Raw genomic sequence first — 21738 nt, forward strand, 5'->3', positions numbered from 1 at the left:
CTCCTGCGGTTATTTGGAATAGGCGTTGAGGACAGGTCTCTTGGGGGAAGTCAGCACTAGGGGAGGGCAGGAGAGGACTGAATGGACCCTTAGACTTACTACTTTCTCCTGAGAAGCGGCAGGATGATGAAAAGGGAGAGCCAGGAAGCTGGGCTCATTTGGATGTATAAGTTCTGCCATGTTTGTTAAAGCAAGCCTCATTACCTTACAGAGTTGCCTGGTTTAATGAAGGCCTTTGCTGAATAAACGATCGTACCTAGAGGCAATAGGACCATTCCAGGCCCATGAAGGACACGCTTCTGTTGGGGGAGGCAGGAATCAATGCAGTGTGATCGCTGAGAGATCAATACTTCTCTGAATGAATTTCATCCTAAGTGACACTCCTTTGGGATAAGGAATGGCCGACTGGAAATCATTCAAGGTTATCAACGGAACAACGGTATCTAGAGTATTCAGGTGAAACACATGCAGTTTAAACTGGTGGTCATACAAAGGACCACAGTGAAAGCTGCATTGTTTGTGATGTACCCAAATGGAAGATACCAGTCGGCCTTTCTGATAATCCTCATATGAATCTTCAGTCTAGCAACCAGTCCATCAGCAGATAGCTCTGTTATGATTTCAGAGAAGCCTCCTGAAATACAAATTGAAGCTGGTTCTGATGACTTTAGCAGAGCATAAAAACCAAGGGATGTGGTGGGGGAACCTTTCTGCTCGACTTCACATGAGCCCAAAGCAAGAGAACTATAGAAGTCCATGAAAAATGGCAAGATCTTCAAAATAAAATGTGATTGGAAATGTAAGGTCATAATTGTATGAAACTATTGATTAGAAAAACAGGAAACAAATGGGGGAAATGCTAGAGTACAGTACTTGTTACAGAAATGTAGTTTAAAGAGGCAGTGGTGGGAATGAGAAGCCGAAAGGCCTCTGACCCTCTTAGCTGGGAGAAGACATCACTTTGTCTTAGAGCTAAGCTTCAACTAACACAGGTGCTTGGGAAAGAGGTAGAAAGCAGAAAATTGTCTTAACTACATGGGCATAAATGACAGCTAGTCAATGCAAAATGTGTCTTTTAACTGCATGAGAAATGATTAGTAGGTCGAATGTCCCAATGTGAAAAATGTGCCTTTCTGACATCCCAGGGCTGGGCTTCAGCCCCTTCATTTATCTCCTGACCCTCTGTTCCAAGCGAGGATCAACCCTCCTCCATCCTTAGTGATGAGCTCCAGAATAGAGCTGTAGGTAAGTATCGAAATTCCTGCTTGAATTCCATTATTCAAAAACAGCCTTGGAAAGCCTGGCTCTATATGGCACTTTGGTAAAAGGTACCACAGTGAGTAGACGAGTCATTAGCCAGAAATTGGTACAAGCCTGTCCCCATAATCTGCCCAAGAGCAAAGCTGTTATTATGGAGGTATTAAAATCTACAGCTTTTTTTTTTTTTAAACTCAAATTGCTGACCTAACCATTCAGGCTTAAGCTACAGCTAATCAATACAAAATGTGCCTTCAAACAGCCTGCAGACCCCAAATTGCTTGCTGCTTGTTACACAAAGCAGGTCATTACAAAGGGCAAATGATAAAATTTCCTGTTCACCTCATTTGGAATTATCAGGAAACTTAATATTACATTTTCAAAATTCTAAACATCTGATATACCTCTATAGCATACAATTTATCGTTAGACTGTAAGCCTAAGATTCCATTTTTCTAATTTGATTCTAAAATATGGTGATTAAGAGTGTAAGCCATCGAATTAACTTGTATTGAACCAGAATATCCCAGTGTCTCAACTCCTCTCTGGTTAAGAGCTGGGCCCAGAGGAAGTTATTTAACTCTTTCAGACCATGAAGCTACCTCCATTTAAAGCAGGAGGTGAAACATTGTACCTAAAGTGCCAGACAGTACATATTTTCGATTTGCAGACTCTACCATTGCAGTACAAAAGAAGCCACAGGCAACACGTAAATAAATGCGTGGCTGTGTTCCAACGAAACTTTCTTTACAGACGCTGAAATGTGAATTTCACATAATTTTGAAGCGTCACAAAATACTGTTCGTAATTTTTTTTTAGCCATTTGAAATAAAAACCACTCCTAACTCACAGGCCATGCAAAAACATGCAATGAACTGGATTTGTCCCAGGGGCTATAATTTGCTGACTCTGATGAAAAACAACAGATCAGCAACTTCCCGAAGAAACGGAAAGTGTTCAGTTTCCCAAGACACTAACTTTGAAGCAGTAAGCTCCGAGAGATTCAGGTGCTCTGCGTTCAGATATCAGTCGTTTACCCAAGTGAATGCATAAGTTTGGAAAAAAAAGAGAGACAACTTGTGTCAGTTCCAATCTCGCACAAAGGTTTCTCCTTTGCCTCTTCCCTTCTCTCTTCCTCAGCCTCATGCCTTCCCTTTCTCTATTTCTTTCTTCCATTTTGTCCAGCGCCCGCAGGTTCTGCTCGCAGCGTTCCGAGAATTTAAGAGAAGTATTTGGAAATCCATTAGCAGCGTTTATTTTTGACCTAGAATCTCTCACTGCCTTGTCTCCTGGAATGACTCACTGTACCTCCAATCCATTCCAATTTTGAGGTGATTTTACATCATAGACGAACTATTTTAATTTTTATTCATGAATCTCTTTGGAAATGATGAAAACATCAATGAAAACCTTCTGTAGTCCTCTTTTTTAAAAAAAGGAATTTAAACTCTTCAGAAAATGGGTCCCAGTCTACAACACACCGTCATTTAAAATGCTACCAGCAAAGCCATTGATAACACTAGAAGTTATACTCAAGAGGTCATGGTGAAAAGCAGTGTCCAAACTGTAAAGTACTCTGCAAGTATTAGCTCTAGTTGGTGGTATTGTCATGCCAACTGTCAGGTGAGTTTTGATACCAATTTGTCAATGTGAATTTTGGGGGAAGAGCCAGTGTTTTACCTCCTGGGTTGCTGGAGTTGTTCTCAAGGGGCAGATGAAAGTTTGCTGTCATCTAATAAAGCAAACGGCCGGGTTATAGACCAGACCATGGCTGTTTCTGCTGACAACTAGCTGAGGACAAAGGGTAAGTCATCTAACTTTTGAGTCCTCATTTTGTACAATGGGAGGGTTTGCTAAGATCCTTAAAGACCCTTCCATGTTGTGACTCCTAAGTGTTTTGAGTTGAAGATGATGACAAAGGAGAAAAGTGAAGCTTGCTACCTCTTGAGGTCCAAAGAAAAAAATGACCAGAGAAACACTTCAACTGTTGCCGTCTCCTCGTCTCCAGGCATTATAAAAACAGAGTGAGCATTAGTTGCAATTTTCCCAACATCATTGCCTGCTTGCTGCCAGTGTTTCCAAAATGAAATCCAGATCTTAACTTATACTGTACAATAACTTGTTACATGTCTGTTAGGTTAAGCACAGTGCAGTCCCAGACAAGAAAATGTCAATAAACCCTAAGGTTGTTTTTACGGAAATACGTATCTCTATGGGCAGTAGTATTGGAATGCTTTTGGCCTAGAATAAAACTCTTTAGGACAAAACCGACTTCCAACAAATCATTCGAACAGCAACAGTCTCTGAGGATTGTCTCTTTAACTGTTCTTCATCTCCGGGCATTTTCTCCTCTGTTCTGTTAAAAGTAATCTTCTTCCCCTTCACTAAACGAATCTTAATAACTTGCATGTTTTTTTTTAGCAGTTCCACGCTCCCTTGGTGTCTTGTCTTAGTCTGACAAGGTACAATAAGTGATCCACACTTGAGGGGGAAAAGGGGCATTGTGGCTGGTGGGATGGCCCTCTGACTTGTGCACGGCTCAAAAGCACTGGCTGAAACCCACCGGACGTAACAAACATCTGTTGCAAGCATCTGTTTTCAGGTTTGTTACTTGGGCTGGGGGAAGCAGAGGAAGCTGGTTGTTTATAGAACAATTTATGGTTACAATTTCAGTGGTTGATTACTTGATTTCTTAATCCAGCTCCTAATCACAGATCAAACACGGGTTCCAATAATGAAGTAATTTTAGGCATGATTACAAACAGTCTCCTACCAAGGGCTTTTGTCTTGGAACAAGGAGCTACCATCCCACGCTCAGTGTAACGAGCAAGACAAATGACGGGGCTGTCCACATGTTCCTTTATTTCCACCTTTGCAGAGTGTGCGCTTTTTGTGGGTGTGTGGAGGGTGTTTCATCTCTGCATTTCCTCCATCTCTTTTACATCCAGGCCAAATGGTGCACTCAGCAAATGTTTGTTGAATGAATCTGGATGGTGTATAACTATTTGGTATGCATCTGATATACAGCAGAGGGGGTCACAGAAAAACTCTTGTAGAGATTTTGTAGGTTTAGAAATGACCTTTAAAGGGTGGCAGAGGAACCACCTATCCTTGGCCACACTTGTGATGCTGTCTTTCCTCCCCTTACAGGTACAAAGACTTCTCAGACACGGACCTAGAGGGCTCTGTAAGCCCATGCTGCAGGAGAGACCATACACAATTCTCAGCCAGCAAAGGAAAGCAGCCTCTAGGAACAAAGGGTTTCAGGGAAGGCCAGCCTTCTGTAAGTGGTGTTTAGGGAAGGATCTCAGGGGTCAGAACCTGAAAGAGGGAGCCCTACGTTAGAAGAAAAGCCATTCCATGCTGGCTTTGAACATTAGCACCACTGCTAAATAAAGGAAGGGAGATAAAGGAAATGGAAGTTGAACCCAATTTATATTTTTGGGAGAATCCACATTAAATACTTTTTTAACGACCAGCTGATTGTTGGTTACCTCTGTCAACACTCCTGTGGTCATTAAGATTTTGTTTAACCCCAAGGATTGCTTATGAATTTAAGTAACCCTTCCCGTTCCTCTGAAAAGGGACTTTTCAAAGGGAAGTGAGCTAGTTAATACACAAGCGGAGACTGAACTTTCTTATCTCCCTAAGAGACGTAGGATGGTCTCAGCCTCCACTTCCCCATCCCTGTGTGCACTGAAAACCTCTAAGTCATGTGCTTAACACCATGTCACATGTTGGTACTCAGAGAATGGGTCCGTACTGAATGCAAAGGTCTTACTTTACAACCGTGATCTCTGAAAAAAAACTGAGGCAGCCGTCACAACGCTCAGCAGTGTAATGTGTTTTCACATAACCAGTTGTTTAAAAGTAAGACTTGTGCCCTCACTCCACAAATGCTCACTGAAAACCAACTAGTGCCCACCAGGCACTATGCCCGATGCTGGAGACACAAAGGTGAATGAGAGCGCAGCGCAGAACTCAGGAAGCCCACAGTCTAATAAAGGACACAGATGGTTAGAGAACAACCTGCTTCCTCTTCCAGCACTGGACACAGGTGTCCTCTTAAAGATCAGCAGTGGCTGCCTGCTGGCCAATTCCAGTGACCTCTTTTTAAGAATCGAACTCCTCGGCAATCTTAGTGCTGTGACATTTGAGGAAAGACCTGATTTAATTCAAGGAGCAAGCCCTGCCAATGTCTAGGGGAAGAACTTTCCAGGCCAAGAGAGGAGCAAAGGCCCTGAGGTAGCAGCTGGTCTGGTATACATAAAGGAAAATGAGGAGATCATTGTGATTAGAGACAAATGGGCACACAGCAGAGTAATAATATACGAGGTCTGACCAGGAACAGGCGCCAGGCTGCGCGGCGCCTGGCTTGCGGGGGGGGCGGGGGCAGTGTCCACCTCAGATTCTTCATGAGATGGGTGTCACAACAGAGTTTGGAACGGAGGAGTGACAAGATCTGAATTAACATTTTCAGAGGATCATCAGCTTGGTTGTTGGGAGGAGAGCAGCCTGAGTGAAGCAGGGGAACGAGCTGGGAGCCTTTTATAGCAGCCCGGGGGAGAAATGATGGCGGCTCAGACAGGGACCGCACAGGAGGTGGTAGTAGCTGGTGGTCAAATCCCAGCTGAAGGAGGAAGGTGGAGTAGACAGAATTTGCTAATGGATTATGAGTGGCCTGGGAGGGAAAGAGAAATGTGAAAGATACCGAGTTAGCTTCCCAGGGGAAGTGTGGTGTAGGATGTTGGTCATGCGAATCTGAGCCCCGGGAAGGGCTGAGCGCTGGAGACGTATGTGGGGGCCGAGGCTGTCCCCTTGCAGCATCCTTGCCAAGCAGGGGCCACATGACCCAGCCGACACCGTCACCCAGGTGGTACAAGAGCCGGCCTGGCCTCTTCACCATCTTCCTCGCATAGCATGCTCGCCCTGGCCTTTCCTTCTAGGACTTATGTGGCCTGCAAAAGTGGTGGTCCTAGTCATGGCAAAAGCTGCTTACGAAAATGCTCTACTGATGGGTCTGATATCGATTTTGTGACCCTGATAAGCTACCTTTCCTCGAGGAAGTGCATTTTTGATGGAGTTGCTTTTCTTCTAACATATGCTAGGATCACTATGTGAAGTTGAGGATAAGTAGAAAATGGCGTCCTACATGCCACAAAAACTTCTTGAGAAGACCAACGTCAAGTCACATTCACCTGGAGGGGGACCAACTATCTGGCCATGCACCCTCAAGCTAAATTCTTGGGCTATTATTTTAGGGACAGAGGGTCAATTGTAAAAAAAGCAAGAATCACAGTGTTTTGTTTCTCACAGAAACTAAGGAAAGTAGGAAAAAAAAAAAAGTCCAGATACTAAAACCTGCCTGAAACCTCACCTCGTAGCTGCAATCAGTCTGTCTGCTGGGTACATTGTTAGCTCCTCACCAAAGCCATTCGCTGGCTGGAAGCTTGACAAGTACTAATTATTCTCATCAGTTCCCTGACCCTACAAGTAAAATTCACAAAAGTTTAAAAGTGGTACAATTTGAAAGCCTGGGGAACGCAGTGTGCTCAAAATCATCCATAGCGTTTTAGAAACACAGGTATCCAGACAGAAAGTTGGGCAAGCAAATGCACTGGAGGCTATTTGAGTTTCCTCACCCTCAAGCCACTTTCCACCCCTCCCTCTGATGGAAAGTTCCATAGGGAAAGCTAAGGTAACGGTCACACGTACAAAGCCTGACATCTAACTTCTCCTTCCATTTGGGCATCAGAGATCATTTACAGATCCTCAAAAGCTACTCTTGCGAGCCTGCAGAAGAAAGACATGGCCAGGCCAAGTCAGAAAATGACTTGGTGGTGGCCCCCAGAAAGCTGGGCCAGAGTTGCGCTAAGGAAAGCTGCCAATTCCTCAGATTATCATGGCAATATCAAAACTGATGAGATGATTTTGTGACTCCATTTGGTGCTCTTTGGGACTCCCAGTCCACTGGCTCACCATAATTTTCAGTCTTCTCTTAGCTTTAAGCTAGCCAGTGCATTCTGCAGACAGTTGGTCTGTTTGCATGCCTGTCTATGTATATTTCTCGCCTACCCTCCTGCCTGCGCTTTCACTTACGTAGCACCTGAGGGTAGAACTAGAGAGTTGATAAGTTCTACAGAGTCATCTTCTGGCGCATCCCCTCATTTGAGAGGGGTGCCCAAGGCCCAGAGAGAAGTGACTTAACTGAGGCCTCAGTAAATTCACAGCAGAGGTGAAATGTGACCCTAGGTTGGCTGGTTTTCAGTTCTCAGTCTCTGTCCATCTCTGGCTCAGCCTCTTGCTGCTTCATTGGTCTTTCTTCCTTTAGCTCTACATTTGTGCTCCTCTCTCAGTCTCTGTCTCTTGCACCTACACACAAGTTTTGGGAAACGAATCTTCGTTTGGCACGTGTCCTAATTTTGCACCACTTTCTCACAACTGGTCACATCCTCAAGGTAAAGGCTTAGTCGACCCCTGTTACTTTACTGCATTGCCTCAGCTCTAAGCTTTGGTCATGTTTCTGTAATATCTCCTTTTGTAAAAAGGTCAAACCAAGCACCTTTGTTATTCCACAGATGTTGTTTCACCTGTGGGATTATTACAACTAGGAAATATCTCAAGGCTAGTTTATTAAATTAATGTTTATGATACCTCTTCTACTCCCAAGTTGATCCTGGCCTTAGAGTCATTGAAATACTGCACATATTTCCCCATGGCAAAATGAGAATCCACTTTTAATTTGATCCATACTTTCCAATGTAACTTGTATATAGGAAGGATGGAAGGAAGGAAGGAAGGAAGGGAAAAAGGAAGGGAAAAAGAAAGAAATAATATTGCTTGCTTTCTCATCCCCAATTTAGAAAATAACTCTATAATCTACTGCATATTCTATACAAAATAGCTTTCAATTTGAAAAGTCACAAAAAGAGAGTGAATACTCTCCAGAGGTTATACAAATCCTATGCAACATGGCATGCCACTTTCTGTTTTCTTTGAATTTATAGGAGAAGGGAAATGAGCATATCAGGTGTGATGGATATTCTTTCCAGTTTGTTGTCTGTTTCAGATTATAAGCTCCCAGAAGACAGGGCTATCTTAAGCCCCCGCTCAGGGCCTATTTACTGTCTTATGTAAACAGGCAATGAATCTGAGCTTTGGGCTGCAGCTGCTGCTGCAAATGGAGCTGCTGTTGCAAAAAAAGAAAGAAAAGAAAAGCAAGGCTGGCTCCTCACAACAGGTCAGCTGAGAGGTATTGTGACTCAGTCTGGTTCCACAGTCAAGAAGAAACTCTAGAATGTTCCTTCTAAAACCTAGTTGTTTGGAAGCTAGATCGCACCACTCTATCTGCCTTTACAAATTGCCAAACAGATTATAGATGTGTGTGTTTGAATCATGCCAAGGCTGCAAAGAGATTTATTTGAGGCAAAGAAAATGAGAATACTTGTTCTATCACTTGCTATAGCAACTTGTAGAATAATTCCCTCAGTAGTTCCTGCTCAGTAGTCCCACCTCCATCTAGTGTGGACTTTGAGGAACCAGCTGTGTAGCTTTACATTAGCATGCACCATGTGCCATCATGTTAATCTGTCTCCCTAGTTCAACTGTGAGTGCCACGAAGGCAGGATCTCTCCGGTAATCATTGGCTTCCTCCCATCTTACAAAACCATCTTTACTAGCTCTCCTCTACTGGGGACACAGTCAACATTTCTGGAACATACTGGAATCACTAAAGGGAAGCGGTGGAAAGCATTAGCACAAGGAAAAGCACAAAAAAGGTTTCCAGTTTGTTTATCATGGCTTCCTTTGTCCATTCACCTCCATTAACATTGTTGCTTATAAATATTTTCTCTTCCTACACTCACACTGATTGCAGCTCATCAAAATGCTATAACAAAATTATATAGATTTATTTGATACAAAATCGCATAAATGAAATTTCCCCATTTTGGACTAATAAAATAAAGGGACTAAATTATAAGCTGTCATCATCAAATTCCACCTATTAGAGCTGTGTTACGTAGCTTGGGATATCTGTAAGTGCTTATTTTGTGTCCCACTCCTTATCCTATGATAATTCTTATCAACATAATAGTTAAAGTACATTTTCCAGTGCTGACAAGGATTGACCAGATTTAAAGAGTCAGGGAAATAGAACAGTGCCATGGAGGCTACAGATGCCTAAATGTAAATTGAATGACAACACCCACTGTTTTGATCTTTTCACCACATTTAAAAACACAAAAGTGCTTATCACTAATCAGCATAGTATATATTTCATTGGCACTCAAAAATATTATATTATATACATGTAACCCTCATTTGGGTCTCAAATCTTTATTAATCTGATATCATTTTTGGTGTTTCCAAAAATCATATATACCCATAAAGGATAAAATTTGTCCCCACCGGGTCTATGCCAAAGGCTACACATCCGCCATCTAGCAGTCTGCTCATTTCTTTCATAACATCCATCACAATCTTGACATGCTTTCTTGTTTTGGATGGTCTATGCCCACCACTAGACTGTCAGTGCCCCAAATCCTTAGCACCAAGAACAGCACTGTGTTATCATAGATGCTCAATAATACATCTGTAGTGATTGAATGAGTTGATTATCAGTAAATCTTCAGCCACAGTACAAGATAATCACTCCAGTTGGAGTTTCCCTCGTGGGGTTCCCAAATCTATTGAAGACCATCTCACCTGTTTCCTTCAGTCTCAATACGATTCAGTGCCAACCAACCCACGACTGTAGGCTATGAAAAATTGTGAACAAGAATGCCTATTGTCAAGATCCGAAACGCCTCTTCCATGAGAAGGGGGAATCCGAAATCTTGTGGAAGGGGACACCAGAGATCTTGTGCTTTTAGAGTGCTTTGTGACAGAAGGTTGAAATCGAGGACCCTCGCCTACCTGTTCTGCTTTCACTTTGCACTCAGATTAGAAATTCAGTGCTCAGGTGCTCACATTAAACTATAGTTCGTGTGGATAGGATCTCAAACAAGGCTCAAGAGTATTATTTATAAATATTTTACTAGCATTGTGAAAGAGACACTGAAGGCGCTCATATAAAAAGGAACCAATGAAGCTTGCAGAACTTTCCTGGTGGATGGCTTAACATTAGATTTTATGATCACTGAGTGTGAAATCTCATGGCGCTTCAATGATGTAACACTATATCATTTTCAGAGGGTCTTCATCAAGCAACTCCCATCCTCCAATCCTCTTTATTTTTCTCATAAGAGATACCAGAATTCACCATGATCAGTAATTAATTTTTGGAGGCTTTCCTAGTTGATTTCACTTTTATGGATTTCAGAAAATCCTCTGCGTCGCCTATGCAACCAGAAAGTAACTGTCATTAATTGCTCAAGAAAGGCTATTTGTGCAAAAGAGTATCACAGTGACCCCTTTCCTCTGCTTGGGTTCAGAAGGTAAGCCATCATCAGAAAGGTGTCTGTGAGTCAGAAAACGTCTACTGCCTAAAGCATCACATAATGTCCATTTCTTCCCTGTAGCTTTTATTCCTTTTCACGCAAGCAAGCTGCAACGGGCTTAAGAGACTATTTTGCCTCATGAATCATCTACGACATTGTCAAATCAATTCTTATTTAAAAAAATGGGGGGAAGACTATGCAAAAGCCCTTCATAAAGTCTTCTGTGCATTTACATTTTAATATAGAAACAATCGGTAAAGGCCATTGAAAGGCCCATTTATGTCAGTTCAGGAGGACTCCGACATTCCACAACTGTGCATAAGCAGTCTTCTTTTAGGGCTCCTGACAAATGAGCAAGAGCTCCCAGTGAAGAGAAGGTAAACTGTGCCCTGTGGCAAGCAGAAATCAAGTCAGAAATTGTAGGAGCTGTGAGAAGAAAGACCAATGTACTGCCAAATGCCGTTCACACATGGTCTCTAGCATACCCACCGCCAAAAGTATGAAAGTTTGAGAAGTTGCAAACCACATAAGGCTTTGATGAAGGCCCTTATAATTCCAGCGTCTGGCTGATGAGGCAATTCTGAGTGTCTGGAAAATCAATGGAGCAAATTGGACGATAAGCCAATGCAAGCGAAGGGACAGGACGCCCCACGGTGCCACAGTGACAGTCATTTTTTTCCTAGTGCAATTTTAGGATTTCGAAGAAGGGCCATTTGCCAAGTAGGAAATATTTCAACTCTAGAAGGGGAACAGAAATAATCTAGTAATTTCTAACTTGTGAAATAGCGTTCTCCATTTTACGTGCTCATAAGATCTCCTGTGATATATAGCTGTACCACAAATGCCCCGGATAAGACAGTGAGACCAGACTAATGGAAGATATTGCAGACAAAAAAAAAGTAGAATAGTGAAATCGAAAGATGAGGCAGAGGCAACAAATATACCTAAAAAAGGATGCAAAGAACTGAGATAGTAAGACAAAAGATTTACATCTTCTGATGGAGGATGAGCTACAACAGAGATCAAGAAGGAGCGTTAAAGCGATGACGTATACATTTAACTGTGGATCCCCAGCCTACAGCCACCACCTCCCTTTCTTCATTTACTTCAAGTGAATCTTGAGTTTTAGGCTCCATTTGCAATCCAGCCACTCTCTCCTCTATGTGACCTCATACAATCAGCTGACCCCAAACCTTTCAAAGCAAAATGCGCTTTACCTATTGCTAAGTAGTTTTCCTCACCTCCACTGACAAAATTCTTTGAGAATAATGAATTACAAGTGCTGTGAACGGAATGAGTACCAACAGCAGAAACCAGCAAGCAAGCAACAGACAGCAGTTGGTAAAAGCAATTACCAATCAAGGGACCAGACAGGATGCAGTTGACCTGGGTTCTTGTTTCAATTCTGCTGCTAACTAACTGTGTGTACTTAGGTAAGTCATTGTCTTGGTGGTCACCTATCTCCTCGGCTGCACAATGTTATAGCCTTTTAAATTCGAGCCATGCAGGAACTCCCGGTGCTGTTTTCCTCACCTGTTTTCATAAGCCCCTTTCTTCTAGGTCCAAATCCTCTGGCTAGAAATTACATGGGTGCTACCTGGAGTTTCCAAACCCTCTAGAATCTTCTTCTCCTTCAGACTCCCTTGGTACAAATTAATGGCCAGATTTTCTCTGGATTTTTAAATGGTTTTTTTTTGTGTGTTTTTATTTATTCTTGAGAGAGAGATAGAACAAGTGAGAGAAGAGCAGAGAGAGAGGGAGACACAGAATCTGAAGCAGGCTCCTGGCTCTGAGCTGTCAGCACAGAGCCTGACCCAGGGCTCGAACTCACGAGCCGTGAGATCATGACCTGAGACAGTCAGAGGCTCAACAGACTGAGCCACCCAGGTACCCCTCTCTGGATTTTGAAAAGATGGCACTCCTAAAATGGAGTCGTGTTTAGATCATGGTCAAGTGTCTGAATACTAAGTGAAAGAGAGTGACAACATAGAAGTACATAGGATACTTCGGATGTTGGGGACTTTCTGTCTGTTCCACCTTCTCCAAACTCACCCTTCCTGCTTCCCCATCTTCTCCCACAAAGTTTGGGGCAGCCAATGGAGAAAGATGTGGGAAAGTTATGGAAGGCAAGCCTCCTAATTTGTACCTCAATTCCTAACTGCTTCAGCAAGGTGCTCAAGGAGATGGCCCAGTGATGGCTGGAACCACCCTGAGTGGCCTTCTCAGAGCTCACGTGATTTTCTTGGCACCTAACTGACTACTGGATAACACCTGTGTCATGTCATTCTGAAGCCAACTTATCATGCCTTCCTTCATTTTAGTGATATTTGGTTCTTTTTGAAGATTTCCTATGGGCAAGCTGAAAAGACAGTGAACTTTCATATAGTCACATATAAGAAGCTGCCAGTTGCATCTGCGGTGTTGAATTGCTGCCCTAGTTGGCAGAGGTTAAAACAAGAAGCAATGTTTTAACTTCTTGTGATGTTTACAAGAATTGTAAAGCTGGCTTTCTCCGGAAAACTTATGCTTAATCTAAGCAATTCTCATTATACTAGAAAACGTTCCTATGTATCCACTTTACAAAATGAAACAGAATGTTGGAAAGAAGTCTTGGCCCATGTCTCTGGAAACAATGAATGGTACCACTTTAAAGCTATAAAGAACCATAGGGACTGTCTACATTGAATACTGGTTTTATAGATGAAAAAACAGACTCAGAGAGAAGTGACCTATCTAAGGTCATATGGCTCATTTGTAGTGGTGAGGATCGGCACTCAGGTCTTCTGACTCCCAGTCTAAGGCTCTTCCCTCTACAGAAGTGAACAAAGCCAAATGCCACCACAAGTACTAACTTTCAAAGCTTGTGTTTTTTTTTTCAACAGGTAGTTTGCCTTCAGTGATCAAGTGCAATATCTCTAAGGGATCACTACGTCCACTGACATCGTCTGACAGAGGAGAGGGTGAACCTGTCAAATTCTAAGGATGACGAGTAGAAGAAAAGAATGGAACAGAAGCTTAATAAGAGGGTATATTAGGTTTATTTCAGGACCAACTAAGGGAAGGTGGTCCCAATGGCAGAGCAGCCAGAAGCAGCAAAATTAGAATTGGTACCAAATCCATTACAAAATAGAGGAAACCAAAGCCCCCAGCCAAAGTGTTAGTGGAGTCTGTACAAAACTGTCACAGAAGCAAAAAGCAGAATTCACTCTGTTCACTCCCCACCCATCCTCCATCCACACTGTTATACTTTTGTCATGGCACTTATCCTTCTTTGAGGTTGGCTTGCTCATTTACTTGTATACTTGTTTATTTTCAGTTTCCCTCCAATATGGGTGCATACACCCCTTAAGAAAAACAAGAACAGGGACACTGTCCATCTTACTGTCCCTAGTGCCTAGAACAGTGCCTGAAATACATAAGTACTCGGTAGATGCATACTGAATGAGTAAATGTGATCAGGGTAAAAGAACGCAGAATATGGTTGATGCAAACCATGAGAACAAAGACATCCAAGACTATGAATTCAAGTATGGTTTCATTATTCTTACTTCCAATCACAACAAGAGAAGCATATCAATGCCTCTAACTAATTTAGGGCAAAAACTAAATCCTGGTCAATATTTGTAACGTTATTATGAGAACTTTTGTGCCCTGAGGGTCTCAAAGGAGGCACTGGCATGATGAAAGGCACTGGTGCCATCTACATTTCCATAGCAGGAGCTCTGGGGCATCAAAGTAGGTTTTCAAGATTATAAAGGCCATGAAGGATCTTTGGGAACCAAGAATGATTATGAAGAGGATTTGAAATTGACCACTGGGACTAAAAACACTTGGATTTCAAACTTGCAAATAAAGGCATTGCTAAATTCCCGAAGAGGAGGCTGGGTTACACCACGACAGCGAAGAAATCACCTGATGCCAGAGACGGTTACAATTTGGAGGATAAGGTGGTCTCTGAAGTGAAGAGTCCATGGGTCGGTCACTTGGGCACAGGGTCACCCTTCTTCAAAAGGAATACTGTTCCCTGTGCTAAAGCTACAGGCTGGGTCAGTAGCTTCTGTAAGAACAGCTCGTTTACAAAGATGTCTCCCTACGAAGAATACTATACACATTAACCAGGACTTGTCTATCCCTCTGCTCTAATTAAGTTTTAGAGTTAGGTATAATCATTCTTCCTCCGGCCTGAAACACTGAAAGCCAACTGGAAATGTAAAATCCCAAAGTAATTCAATATTTACTAAATTTAAAAGAAGCAATCGATTTCTAATTTGAATTTATACGCATTCCTTTCACACTTTAACATTGTCTTATTTCCCTTAAGTTCCTCTTTCGCCATTAAGATTATCTGCAAAGTTAGACTCATTGAACAGTTTGTCACATGCTGCAGGTATTTCTAGACCAAATGAGACTCCCAATGTACTTGTATAGAACTAAGGAAAAATGTATTAGGCACTTCAGGACAGGTCCTTTTATGTTTTATATTCACAGCCCCATTGGTCCACAGAGAGCGTGGCATCTACTGGGTATTCAGTAAATGTTTACAGAATGAATCAAAAAAGAGAAGTTGATCTACCTTCTGACAAGATTATTTTCACACATTCAAAAATCTCAAGCCCATCTGACCCAGCATGTGTGTATGTATCTATGCATGCATGTGCTCTCAAAACGCCCACGTGTTCGTCCTTCAACTTGAGTATGTTATCCTTCCTCTTGGCATGCATGTTTGTGCAACAAAACACTGAAGCAAGATTGACCATAAAGATTGTCCCTAGAAAGATACTTTTAATTAACATTTCCCTCAAACATGCTAACCTTCCAGCACCTCAAAATTGAACTCAGTCTTCATTAGGGAAGCTGCTCCCTTCTCCCTAGAAAATATATACCTTTTAAAGTTTGAATGGCCTATTTATATCTTCAAGTTCATGACAACAGAAATTCACAGTTTACTTGTCATGCTTTCCCTGGAAAGTTCATTTTGAACCACTTTCTTAACCCAGACTGCTTTTACTTCTGCTTAGGCTAATGTCCAATACTTCTTTGTTTTCAACTCTTAATACTTTTTGAAGCTAGATCCCCACCCAACCACACCCCCATCTGTATTCTTGAGGCAGGATGACAAAAGCCAGACTACACTTCGGCCTCCTAGGATATCCTGCCCTGGAGATGCTCAGCAGGCAGTTGGAAATTGGAGTTAGCTCGGAGCTCCGGAGTGAGTTAAGGATTGGAGGGGTCAATTGGGGAATCATTAGTGTAGAGGTGAAAGGTGAAGCTATGTGAGGAGATGCAGTTACCCAGAATGAGAACACAGAAAGAGAAGAGAAGCACATCAATGACAGGCTTGGGAATTGCTCCATTTAAAGGGTTGAGGGGAAGGGAGAGGCTGTGTATGTTTGTGAGTGTCCGTGTGTCTGTGGGCGCATGCTTAAAAGATATCCCAACAAAGGAACCTTATGAAGTGTTGAGAAGATAAGAGGTGAACCAAGATAAATTATGAATTCTTTCAAGCAAGAGAACATGTGCAAAGGTACTAGAACCTCCAAAAGGTTCAAGAAGACTGAGGCCAGAGAAGAGGCCATTGGATTTTGAGTCACAGTGGTCACAAACAACCTTTAGGAACACAGTCTTCCAATGTCATTCTTGTGGACTCTGTGTGCCCACATGCAGATGTGTATAGCTGTATATGCATACCCCAAAGTGCCATAAGGTTAAGTATTAGTACTGAATAAGACTGGACTGGGCATGCCAGATAACAACAGTAATAGCCACTACCACTCACGGATGGTTTATAAAGTGCCAGGAACAAGGCTAAGTACTTGACATGCCTGAACTCAGTTTAATTTTTGCAACATATCTATAAAGTGGCTACATTTTACATGTGAGGGAACTGAAAGCCCCCCCCCCCCCGAGGCTAAGTAAATTACTCAAGGTCACACTGCAAGAAAGTGGCAGCACCAGAATTGGACCTGAAGACAGACTGACTCTAAGAGCACTAAAGTAACACTTCCACTGTGCTGACATGAGCTGGGCAATCCGGGCACGAGGATGAAAGAGCTGATATTGGTCGACTGTTTCCTACCGCCAAGTGCTTTGCATAGGATGTCTCCTTCCACACATACACCATCAACATCATGGCTATGCCTAAGGCAACCTTATCAAGGCATATTTTAAAAAAATATCTTAATCCTCTTTTTTGAAAATAAGTTGAAGCTGTATGATTCTAAAACATCTCGTTATATTTCAAATGTATTGACTATAATAGCTCCCAATGGTTTGAACGTTGAAAACAAAAAGCGTGGCATCATTGATTCGGTGGTGGTTGCTGACATTCAAATTATTGACAATCAAACTCAGTTGAAAAGTGAGGGAATTTGACGGGCTGATCTAAAGGCCTCCTTCGGCCTTGACTTCCTATGGGTCTCCTATGCATGTCTAATGCCAATCATTTTAAAGATACGGAATAACGAGTGGAATGTAAATGCAGCAGCAGAACTGGCTTTTATTCCTTAAATTTATAGAGGCCTGTTATTAAAAGTATTCCAAAATATAGTCTTTGGTTGTCCGAGCCAGTGATTGCTAACTTAAACAGAAACTTGGAAACTCCATAACAAAATGGTACACTGAAAAATTCAGCCAAGTCATCTGCTTAAGCAACTGCAGACCTTATGATATGGCTGGCTATAGGAAAAAGAGAGAGCGAGCGCACTCTGGCAATTAATGTTTTTGCTGTCTATAGAAAAACAAATGAGGTTCTGGTCTGAAACAATTAGTATCAGTGTTAATTGTGCGTGTGTGTAACAATAACACAAGGCATTTGGGCTGGCTTCCACTGATTGTTCCCTTCTTTCTCTGGATTACAGAATTCATTCAGACAACTAAGTATTAGCAAGCATTTATGCAAACTGTTAATTATGAGACAGAGCTCATCATAATCTTGTATATTTCTAAGACTGCGTATGCAGGGGGAATTACCAAATGAATTGTTGCTTTATTATTTTACTAGTGGTTGAAAGATGTGCTAGCCTTGCAAATAGTTTTCATACGTCATTCAGCCCAGAAGCAGCAAAAATGGCCCCAGTGACATTTACCAAAGCCGTTTCTCCTCCATCTCCTCATCGGCACCTTTCTTCCTTTCTCACAAACTCAAAACAGGTATACATTGCTCTGATCAGCACAATAATAAAAACAGAGCATTCACTTTGTTACATAGCAAAACTGGTATAGATGCATGGTTCTCTCATGTAGTAAATCTTAAAGCAAACCTAAAACAAAATTCTCAACATTTCTCCCATAAAAGCAATGATTGGGATACTAGTCTGTATGTTATTTTAATGGTCATCCACTCTTTTATTTTACAGATGAGGAAATCAAGGCTCACAGCAGAGATGGGACCTGAGCAAAGTCACCCCACTAGTTGTGGCAGAATCTCATGTCCCTGCCACCATGATACATCCAGTCTATAATCTTTAAATGCCCTCCCAAACTAATGTTATGTGATTAAGGGTCTATGTGTGTCTATACAATTTATTCCAATGAATTATAACCTAATTATAGAATTAAACGCTGAATTTACTATTCTCATTTTTCAAACAAATCCACTGAGGCCCTAATGGGAATATGGAAGTCCAGCCCCTGAAAGCTAACTGGGCATTTAAGAAATGGCCCATCTATTCTGTTTTAATGAGAATCTGCTTCAGTGGAAAAATCCCAAGGCTACCACCTTTGCTCCCTACCCTATTTGGTCAGGGAGCACAGGATGGGGCTTAGGTGGATAGGAAGAGAAAGCAAAGACACTGGTAAATATTTCTGGTGCCAATAAGCCTATAATAGTCTAAACACAGTAGTGGTGAGCACCATGATCTTAGAAAACAATGTGCCAAGCAGCTAGAGCACACATTTACAAGACAGCTTTGATTGTCACTAGCCTCTTCAGCACTGGTGGCAATATGATGGTACTGCAAAGGTGCAGTCCTTGAGCAGTCTCAGTAACCCAACCACTCCCATGGTTCGGAACTTTCCACGTCTGATGATATTTGTTCTGCTGCAGAATTCCTGTCATAAAGGCCCCTCGCCTGTAAGATTATCCTACCTCGCAAGTCCATATATTTACACACTTTAAACACCCTGATATTTTCAAATAATTGATTTCCCTTCAATGAAATGCTGATCTAGTTGTTCTTAAACCATCAAGCAGCCTAGTGACAGGCAGGCGTTCCTGAAGCACTGTGAAAAACACTTTGTTGATGGTGGGGTGTTCTTAACAAAACACTCTACTGTATCGTTCTATTCCAGCAAAAAGAAAAAGGAGCTAATGACCACCTGCCCAACTGTCTAAGGTGCTGGCCCTGAACACTCAACCCACTTCTGCACTAGGTCAGCTTTCAGATCCAAGACTATATGCCTGGGTAGTTTCAGCTGTTTTAAACAAAAAACAAACAAACAAACAAACAAAGCCCTGGAATGAATTTGTCCAAGCCAAAACCTAACTATTCATTGTATTGAAATCAAAGGAATAGGTGACTGCACAGTCTGTTTGTCTAGTTTACTTAGATTCAGTTGAACTAAAAATACATTGTCACTTACCTTGCTGCATCTAGAATGCGAAAAATCCTCCACCTGTTAAGGGAACAGTAAAACCAAGTGCTAGCAAGAGCATGGTAAGACAGGAGTTAAAATAAGAAAAGTTTTCCATTCTGCTTTGACAGTGTACTTTTCCAGCTTCCCAAACCGCAAGGAAATAGCTCATGGATGGCTCCTCCGCTTTCCTCCCCGTTCCGTCCTCTCAAGGAGTGGGGGATTATGAATCAGAGCGCTGAAAGGGGCAGGGCAGCATGAGAGCCAGACCTCTGGAGGGCTATGGGCTGAGAATGAAAGATCTACCACTCGTTCATGTTCATTCCATGCCCCTTCCCAAATGTGATGACAATCTAAGCAAAACACAAAAAGTCAATAAACCAAAAACCAAACCAAAGCAAATGTTACGGCATCACTAAAAAGGAAACATCTGACTGCAAAGACCTATGAGAAATTTACATATTCTTTTACATATTATCAGGACTATATGCGACACAAATAACAAAAGGAAAAGAAAAGAACAATGAGACCTTGCCGATGCTCATCAAACAGATGAAAATGCAAAGCACACCTCAAGTGATACATAAATCATCACACTAGACCCTTCCACCCAAATGCAAGACATTGACCAAAGTAAGCAATGTTTTCCCATGCAAAACAAACAAACAAAATGCTTAGCTGTTTTCTTACTATATGTCTTAAGAGTCACACTAATTCTACTACATGAATTTCTGATGTGTGCAGGCACTGGGAATTTGCACACAGTTCAATTGCTAATCTGAGGGTTCGAGGGGAATTCAAGTAGCTTTTCATTGTGAATTAACCCAGAACAAGGGATATTACAATGTAATAACACATTTGTGTCCCATTATGAGAAACAAAAGTGATGTACTTGGTGACCTTCACAAAAGCTCTGTCAGACAAGACACCCCATTGGCTGACTTACCATCCAGGGCACAATGTGCTCCTCTTCCATTCCAGTCACAAGAAAGAGGCAATCTAGAGTGTTCTGACCTACCCCATGATTTAGCTTCCCTACACAGTGAAGAGAGGCTAGGACCTCTCCCACCACACTCAGCCTCATGAACAAAAAGTAACACAACTTTTGGGTGAAATTTTTTTTTAAAAAGCAACCAACAATTAGAAAACATAAAGCTATATGTTGATTTTTAGTACTAGAAAATTCTAAAGTCAAATATATAGCACATTCCAAAACCATCATTTTCTATTCTGCTACACTAATAGAAATCCTCAAATAATAGAATTATGTACATAACTGATTTATATGAGGACTGGACTAAATTTAACTTTAAACAGGGGAACTATTATCTCTTATGATTTAAAAAATATGTAAATTTCCCAACTGCCCATAAAAGTTTGCCTGGTGACTGCACTGAGAAGACTTTCGGGAGTTCATTGCCTTACCTTGGAATCCAGGTTGCCAGAGGTGGAATATTCAATGGTGAGCCAGGAAGATGTTACAGGTGCATCAATCAAAAAGGTGGGCAGTCATCAGAAATGAATTGAAGGCCATGGAGGGAAAATGATTAAAAAAAAAAGGGAAGGCATACTGATTAGAAAAAGCGAATTAACTTTATGAACCCATTTTACATTCACAAACACACACACTCTCTCTCTCTCTCTCTCTCTCTCTCTCTCTCTTTAGGAAGGTTCTTTTTTTTAATTTTTTAAATTTATTTTTGAGACAGAGACAGCACGAGCAGAGGAGAGTCAGAGAGAGACGGAGACACAGAATCCAAAGACAGGCTCCAGGCTCTGAGCTTGCTGTCTGCACAGAGCCCGATGGGAGACTTGAACCACGAACCGTGCGATCATGACCTGAGCTGAAGTCAGAGGCTTAACTGACTGAGCCACCAAGGCGCCCTTAGGAAGGTTCTTAAATGGAATCTTTTAAAAAGGAATCTTTAATAAAAAGAAAGGTAATTGTACAATGTGACAGAGGTGCTAAATATCACTCCAATGGCCATCATTTTACAATATATATAAATGCATTAACACATTGTACGCTTGAATTTATACAATGTTGTATGTCAAATACATTTAATAAAAAAAATCACCCCACAAAAAGTTTAGTATTTACTATGTGATAGGCATTGTTAATAGGTATTGAGGATACAGCAGACACAAATCCCTGCCTTGCTGTAATTTGCAACCCCGTGGAAGATTTTTTAAAGCCAAGTTCTTGGAGAAGAGTTCCACAGAAATATACTGTGTGTTATTAGCCCCTAGAAAAGAGATCTCCCCCATTTTATTTATGTCTTTATTTATGTATTGAGAACATATCCACTGGCATTGGATTCAACAATTGTACTAGAAAGAATTGTCTTTTTGATTGGAGAGGACATTATTTGCATTCACGAAGTCTCCTTGTGCAAAGCCCTATCAAAAAGCTGTAAGACAGACTTCGTTTCAGCTGGGCCATTTGCTGTCCACAGAACTCCACGTGCAT

The 21738-nt window shown here is 41.7% G+C and overlaps 1 protein-coding gene across 1 annotated transcript in view; it reads right to left on the bottom strand.

Moving 5' to 3' along the window:
• The window catches only part of HS6ST2 (heparan sulfate 6-O-sulfotransferase 2), an 85490-nt gene that overhangs the window by 54365 nt on the left and 9387 nt on the right, over positions 1–21738 (bottom strand). Inside the window, exon 4 of the mRNA XM_029929707.1 lies at positions 19278–19310. Coding sequence (XP_029785567.1) covers positions 19278–19310 — 33 coding nt within the window. The remainder of the gene's footprint in view (positions 1–19277; positions 19311–21738) is intronic.

This window comes from Suricata suricatta, chromosome X, assembly GCF_006229205.1.
Source record: "Suricata suricatta isolate VVHF042 chromosome X, meerkat_22Aug2017_6uvM2_HiC, whole genome shotgun sequence".
NCBI classification, from domain to species: domain Eukaryota; kingdom Metazoa; phylum Chordata; class Mammalia; order Carnivora; family Herpestidae; genus Suricata; species Suricata suricatta.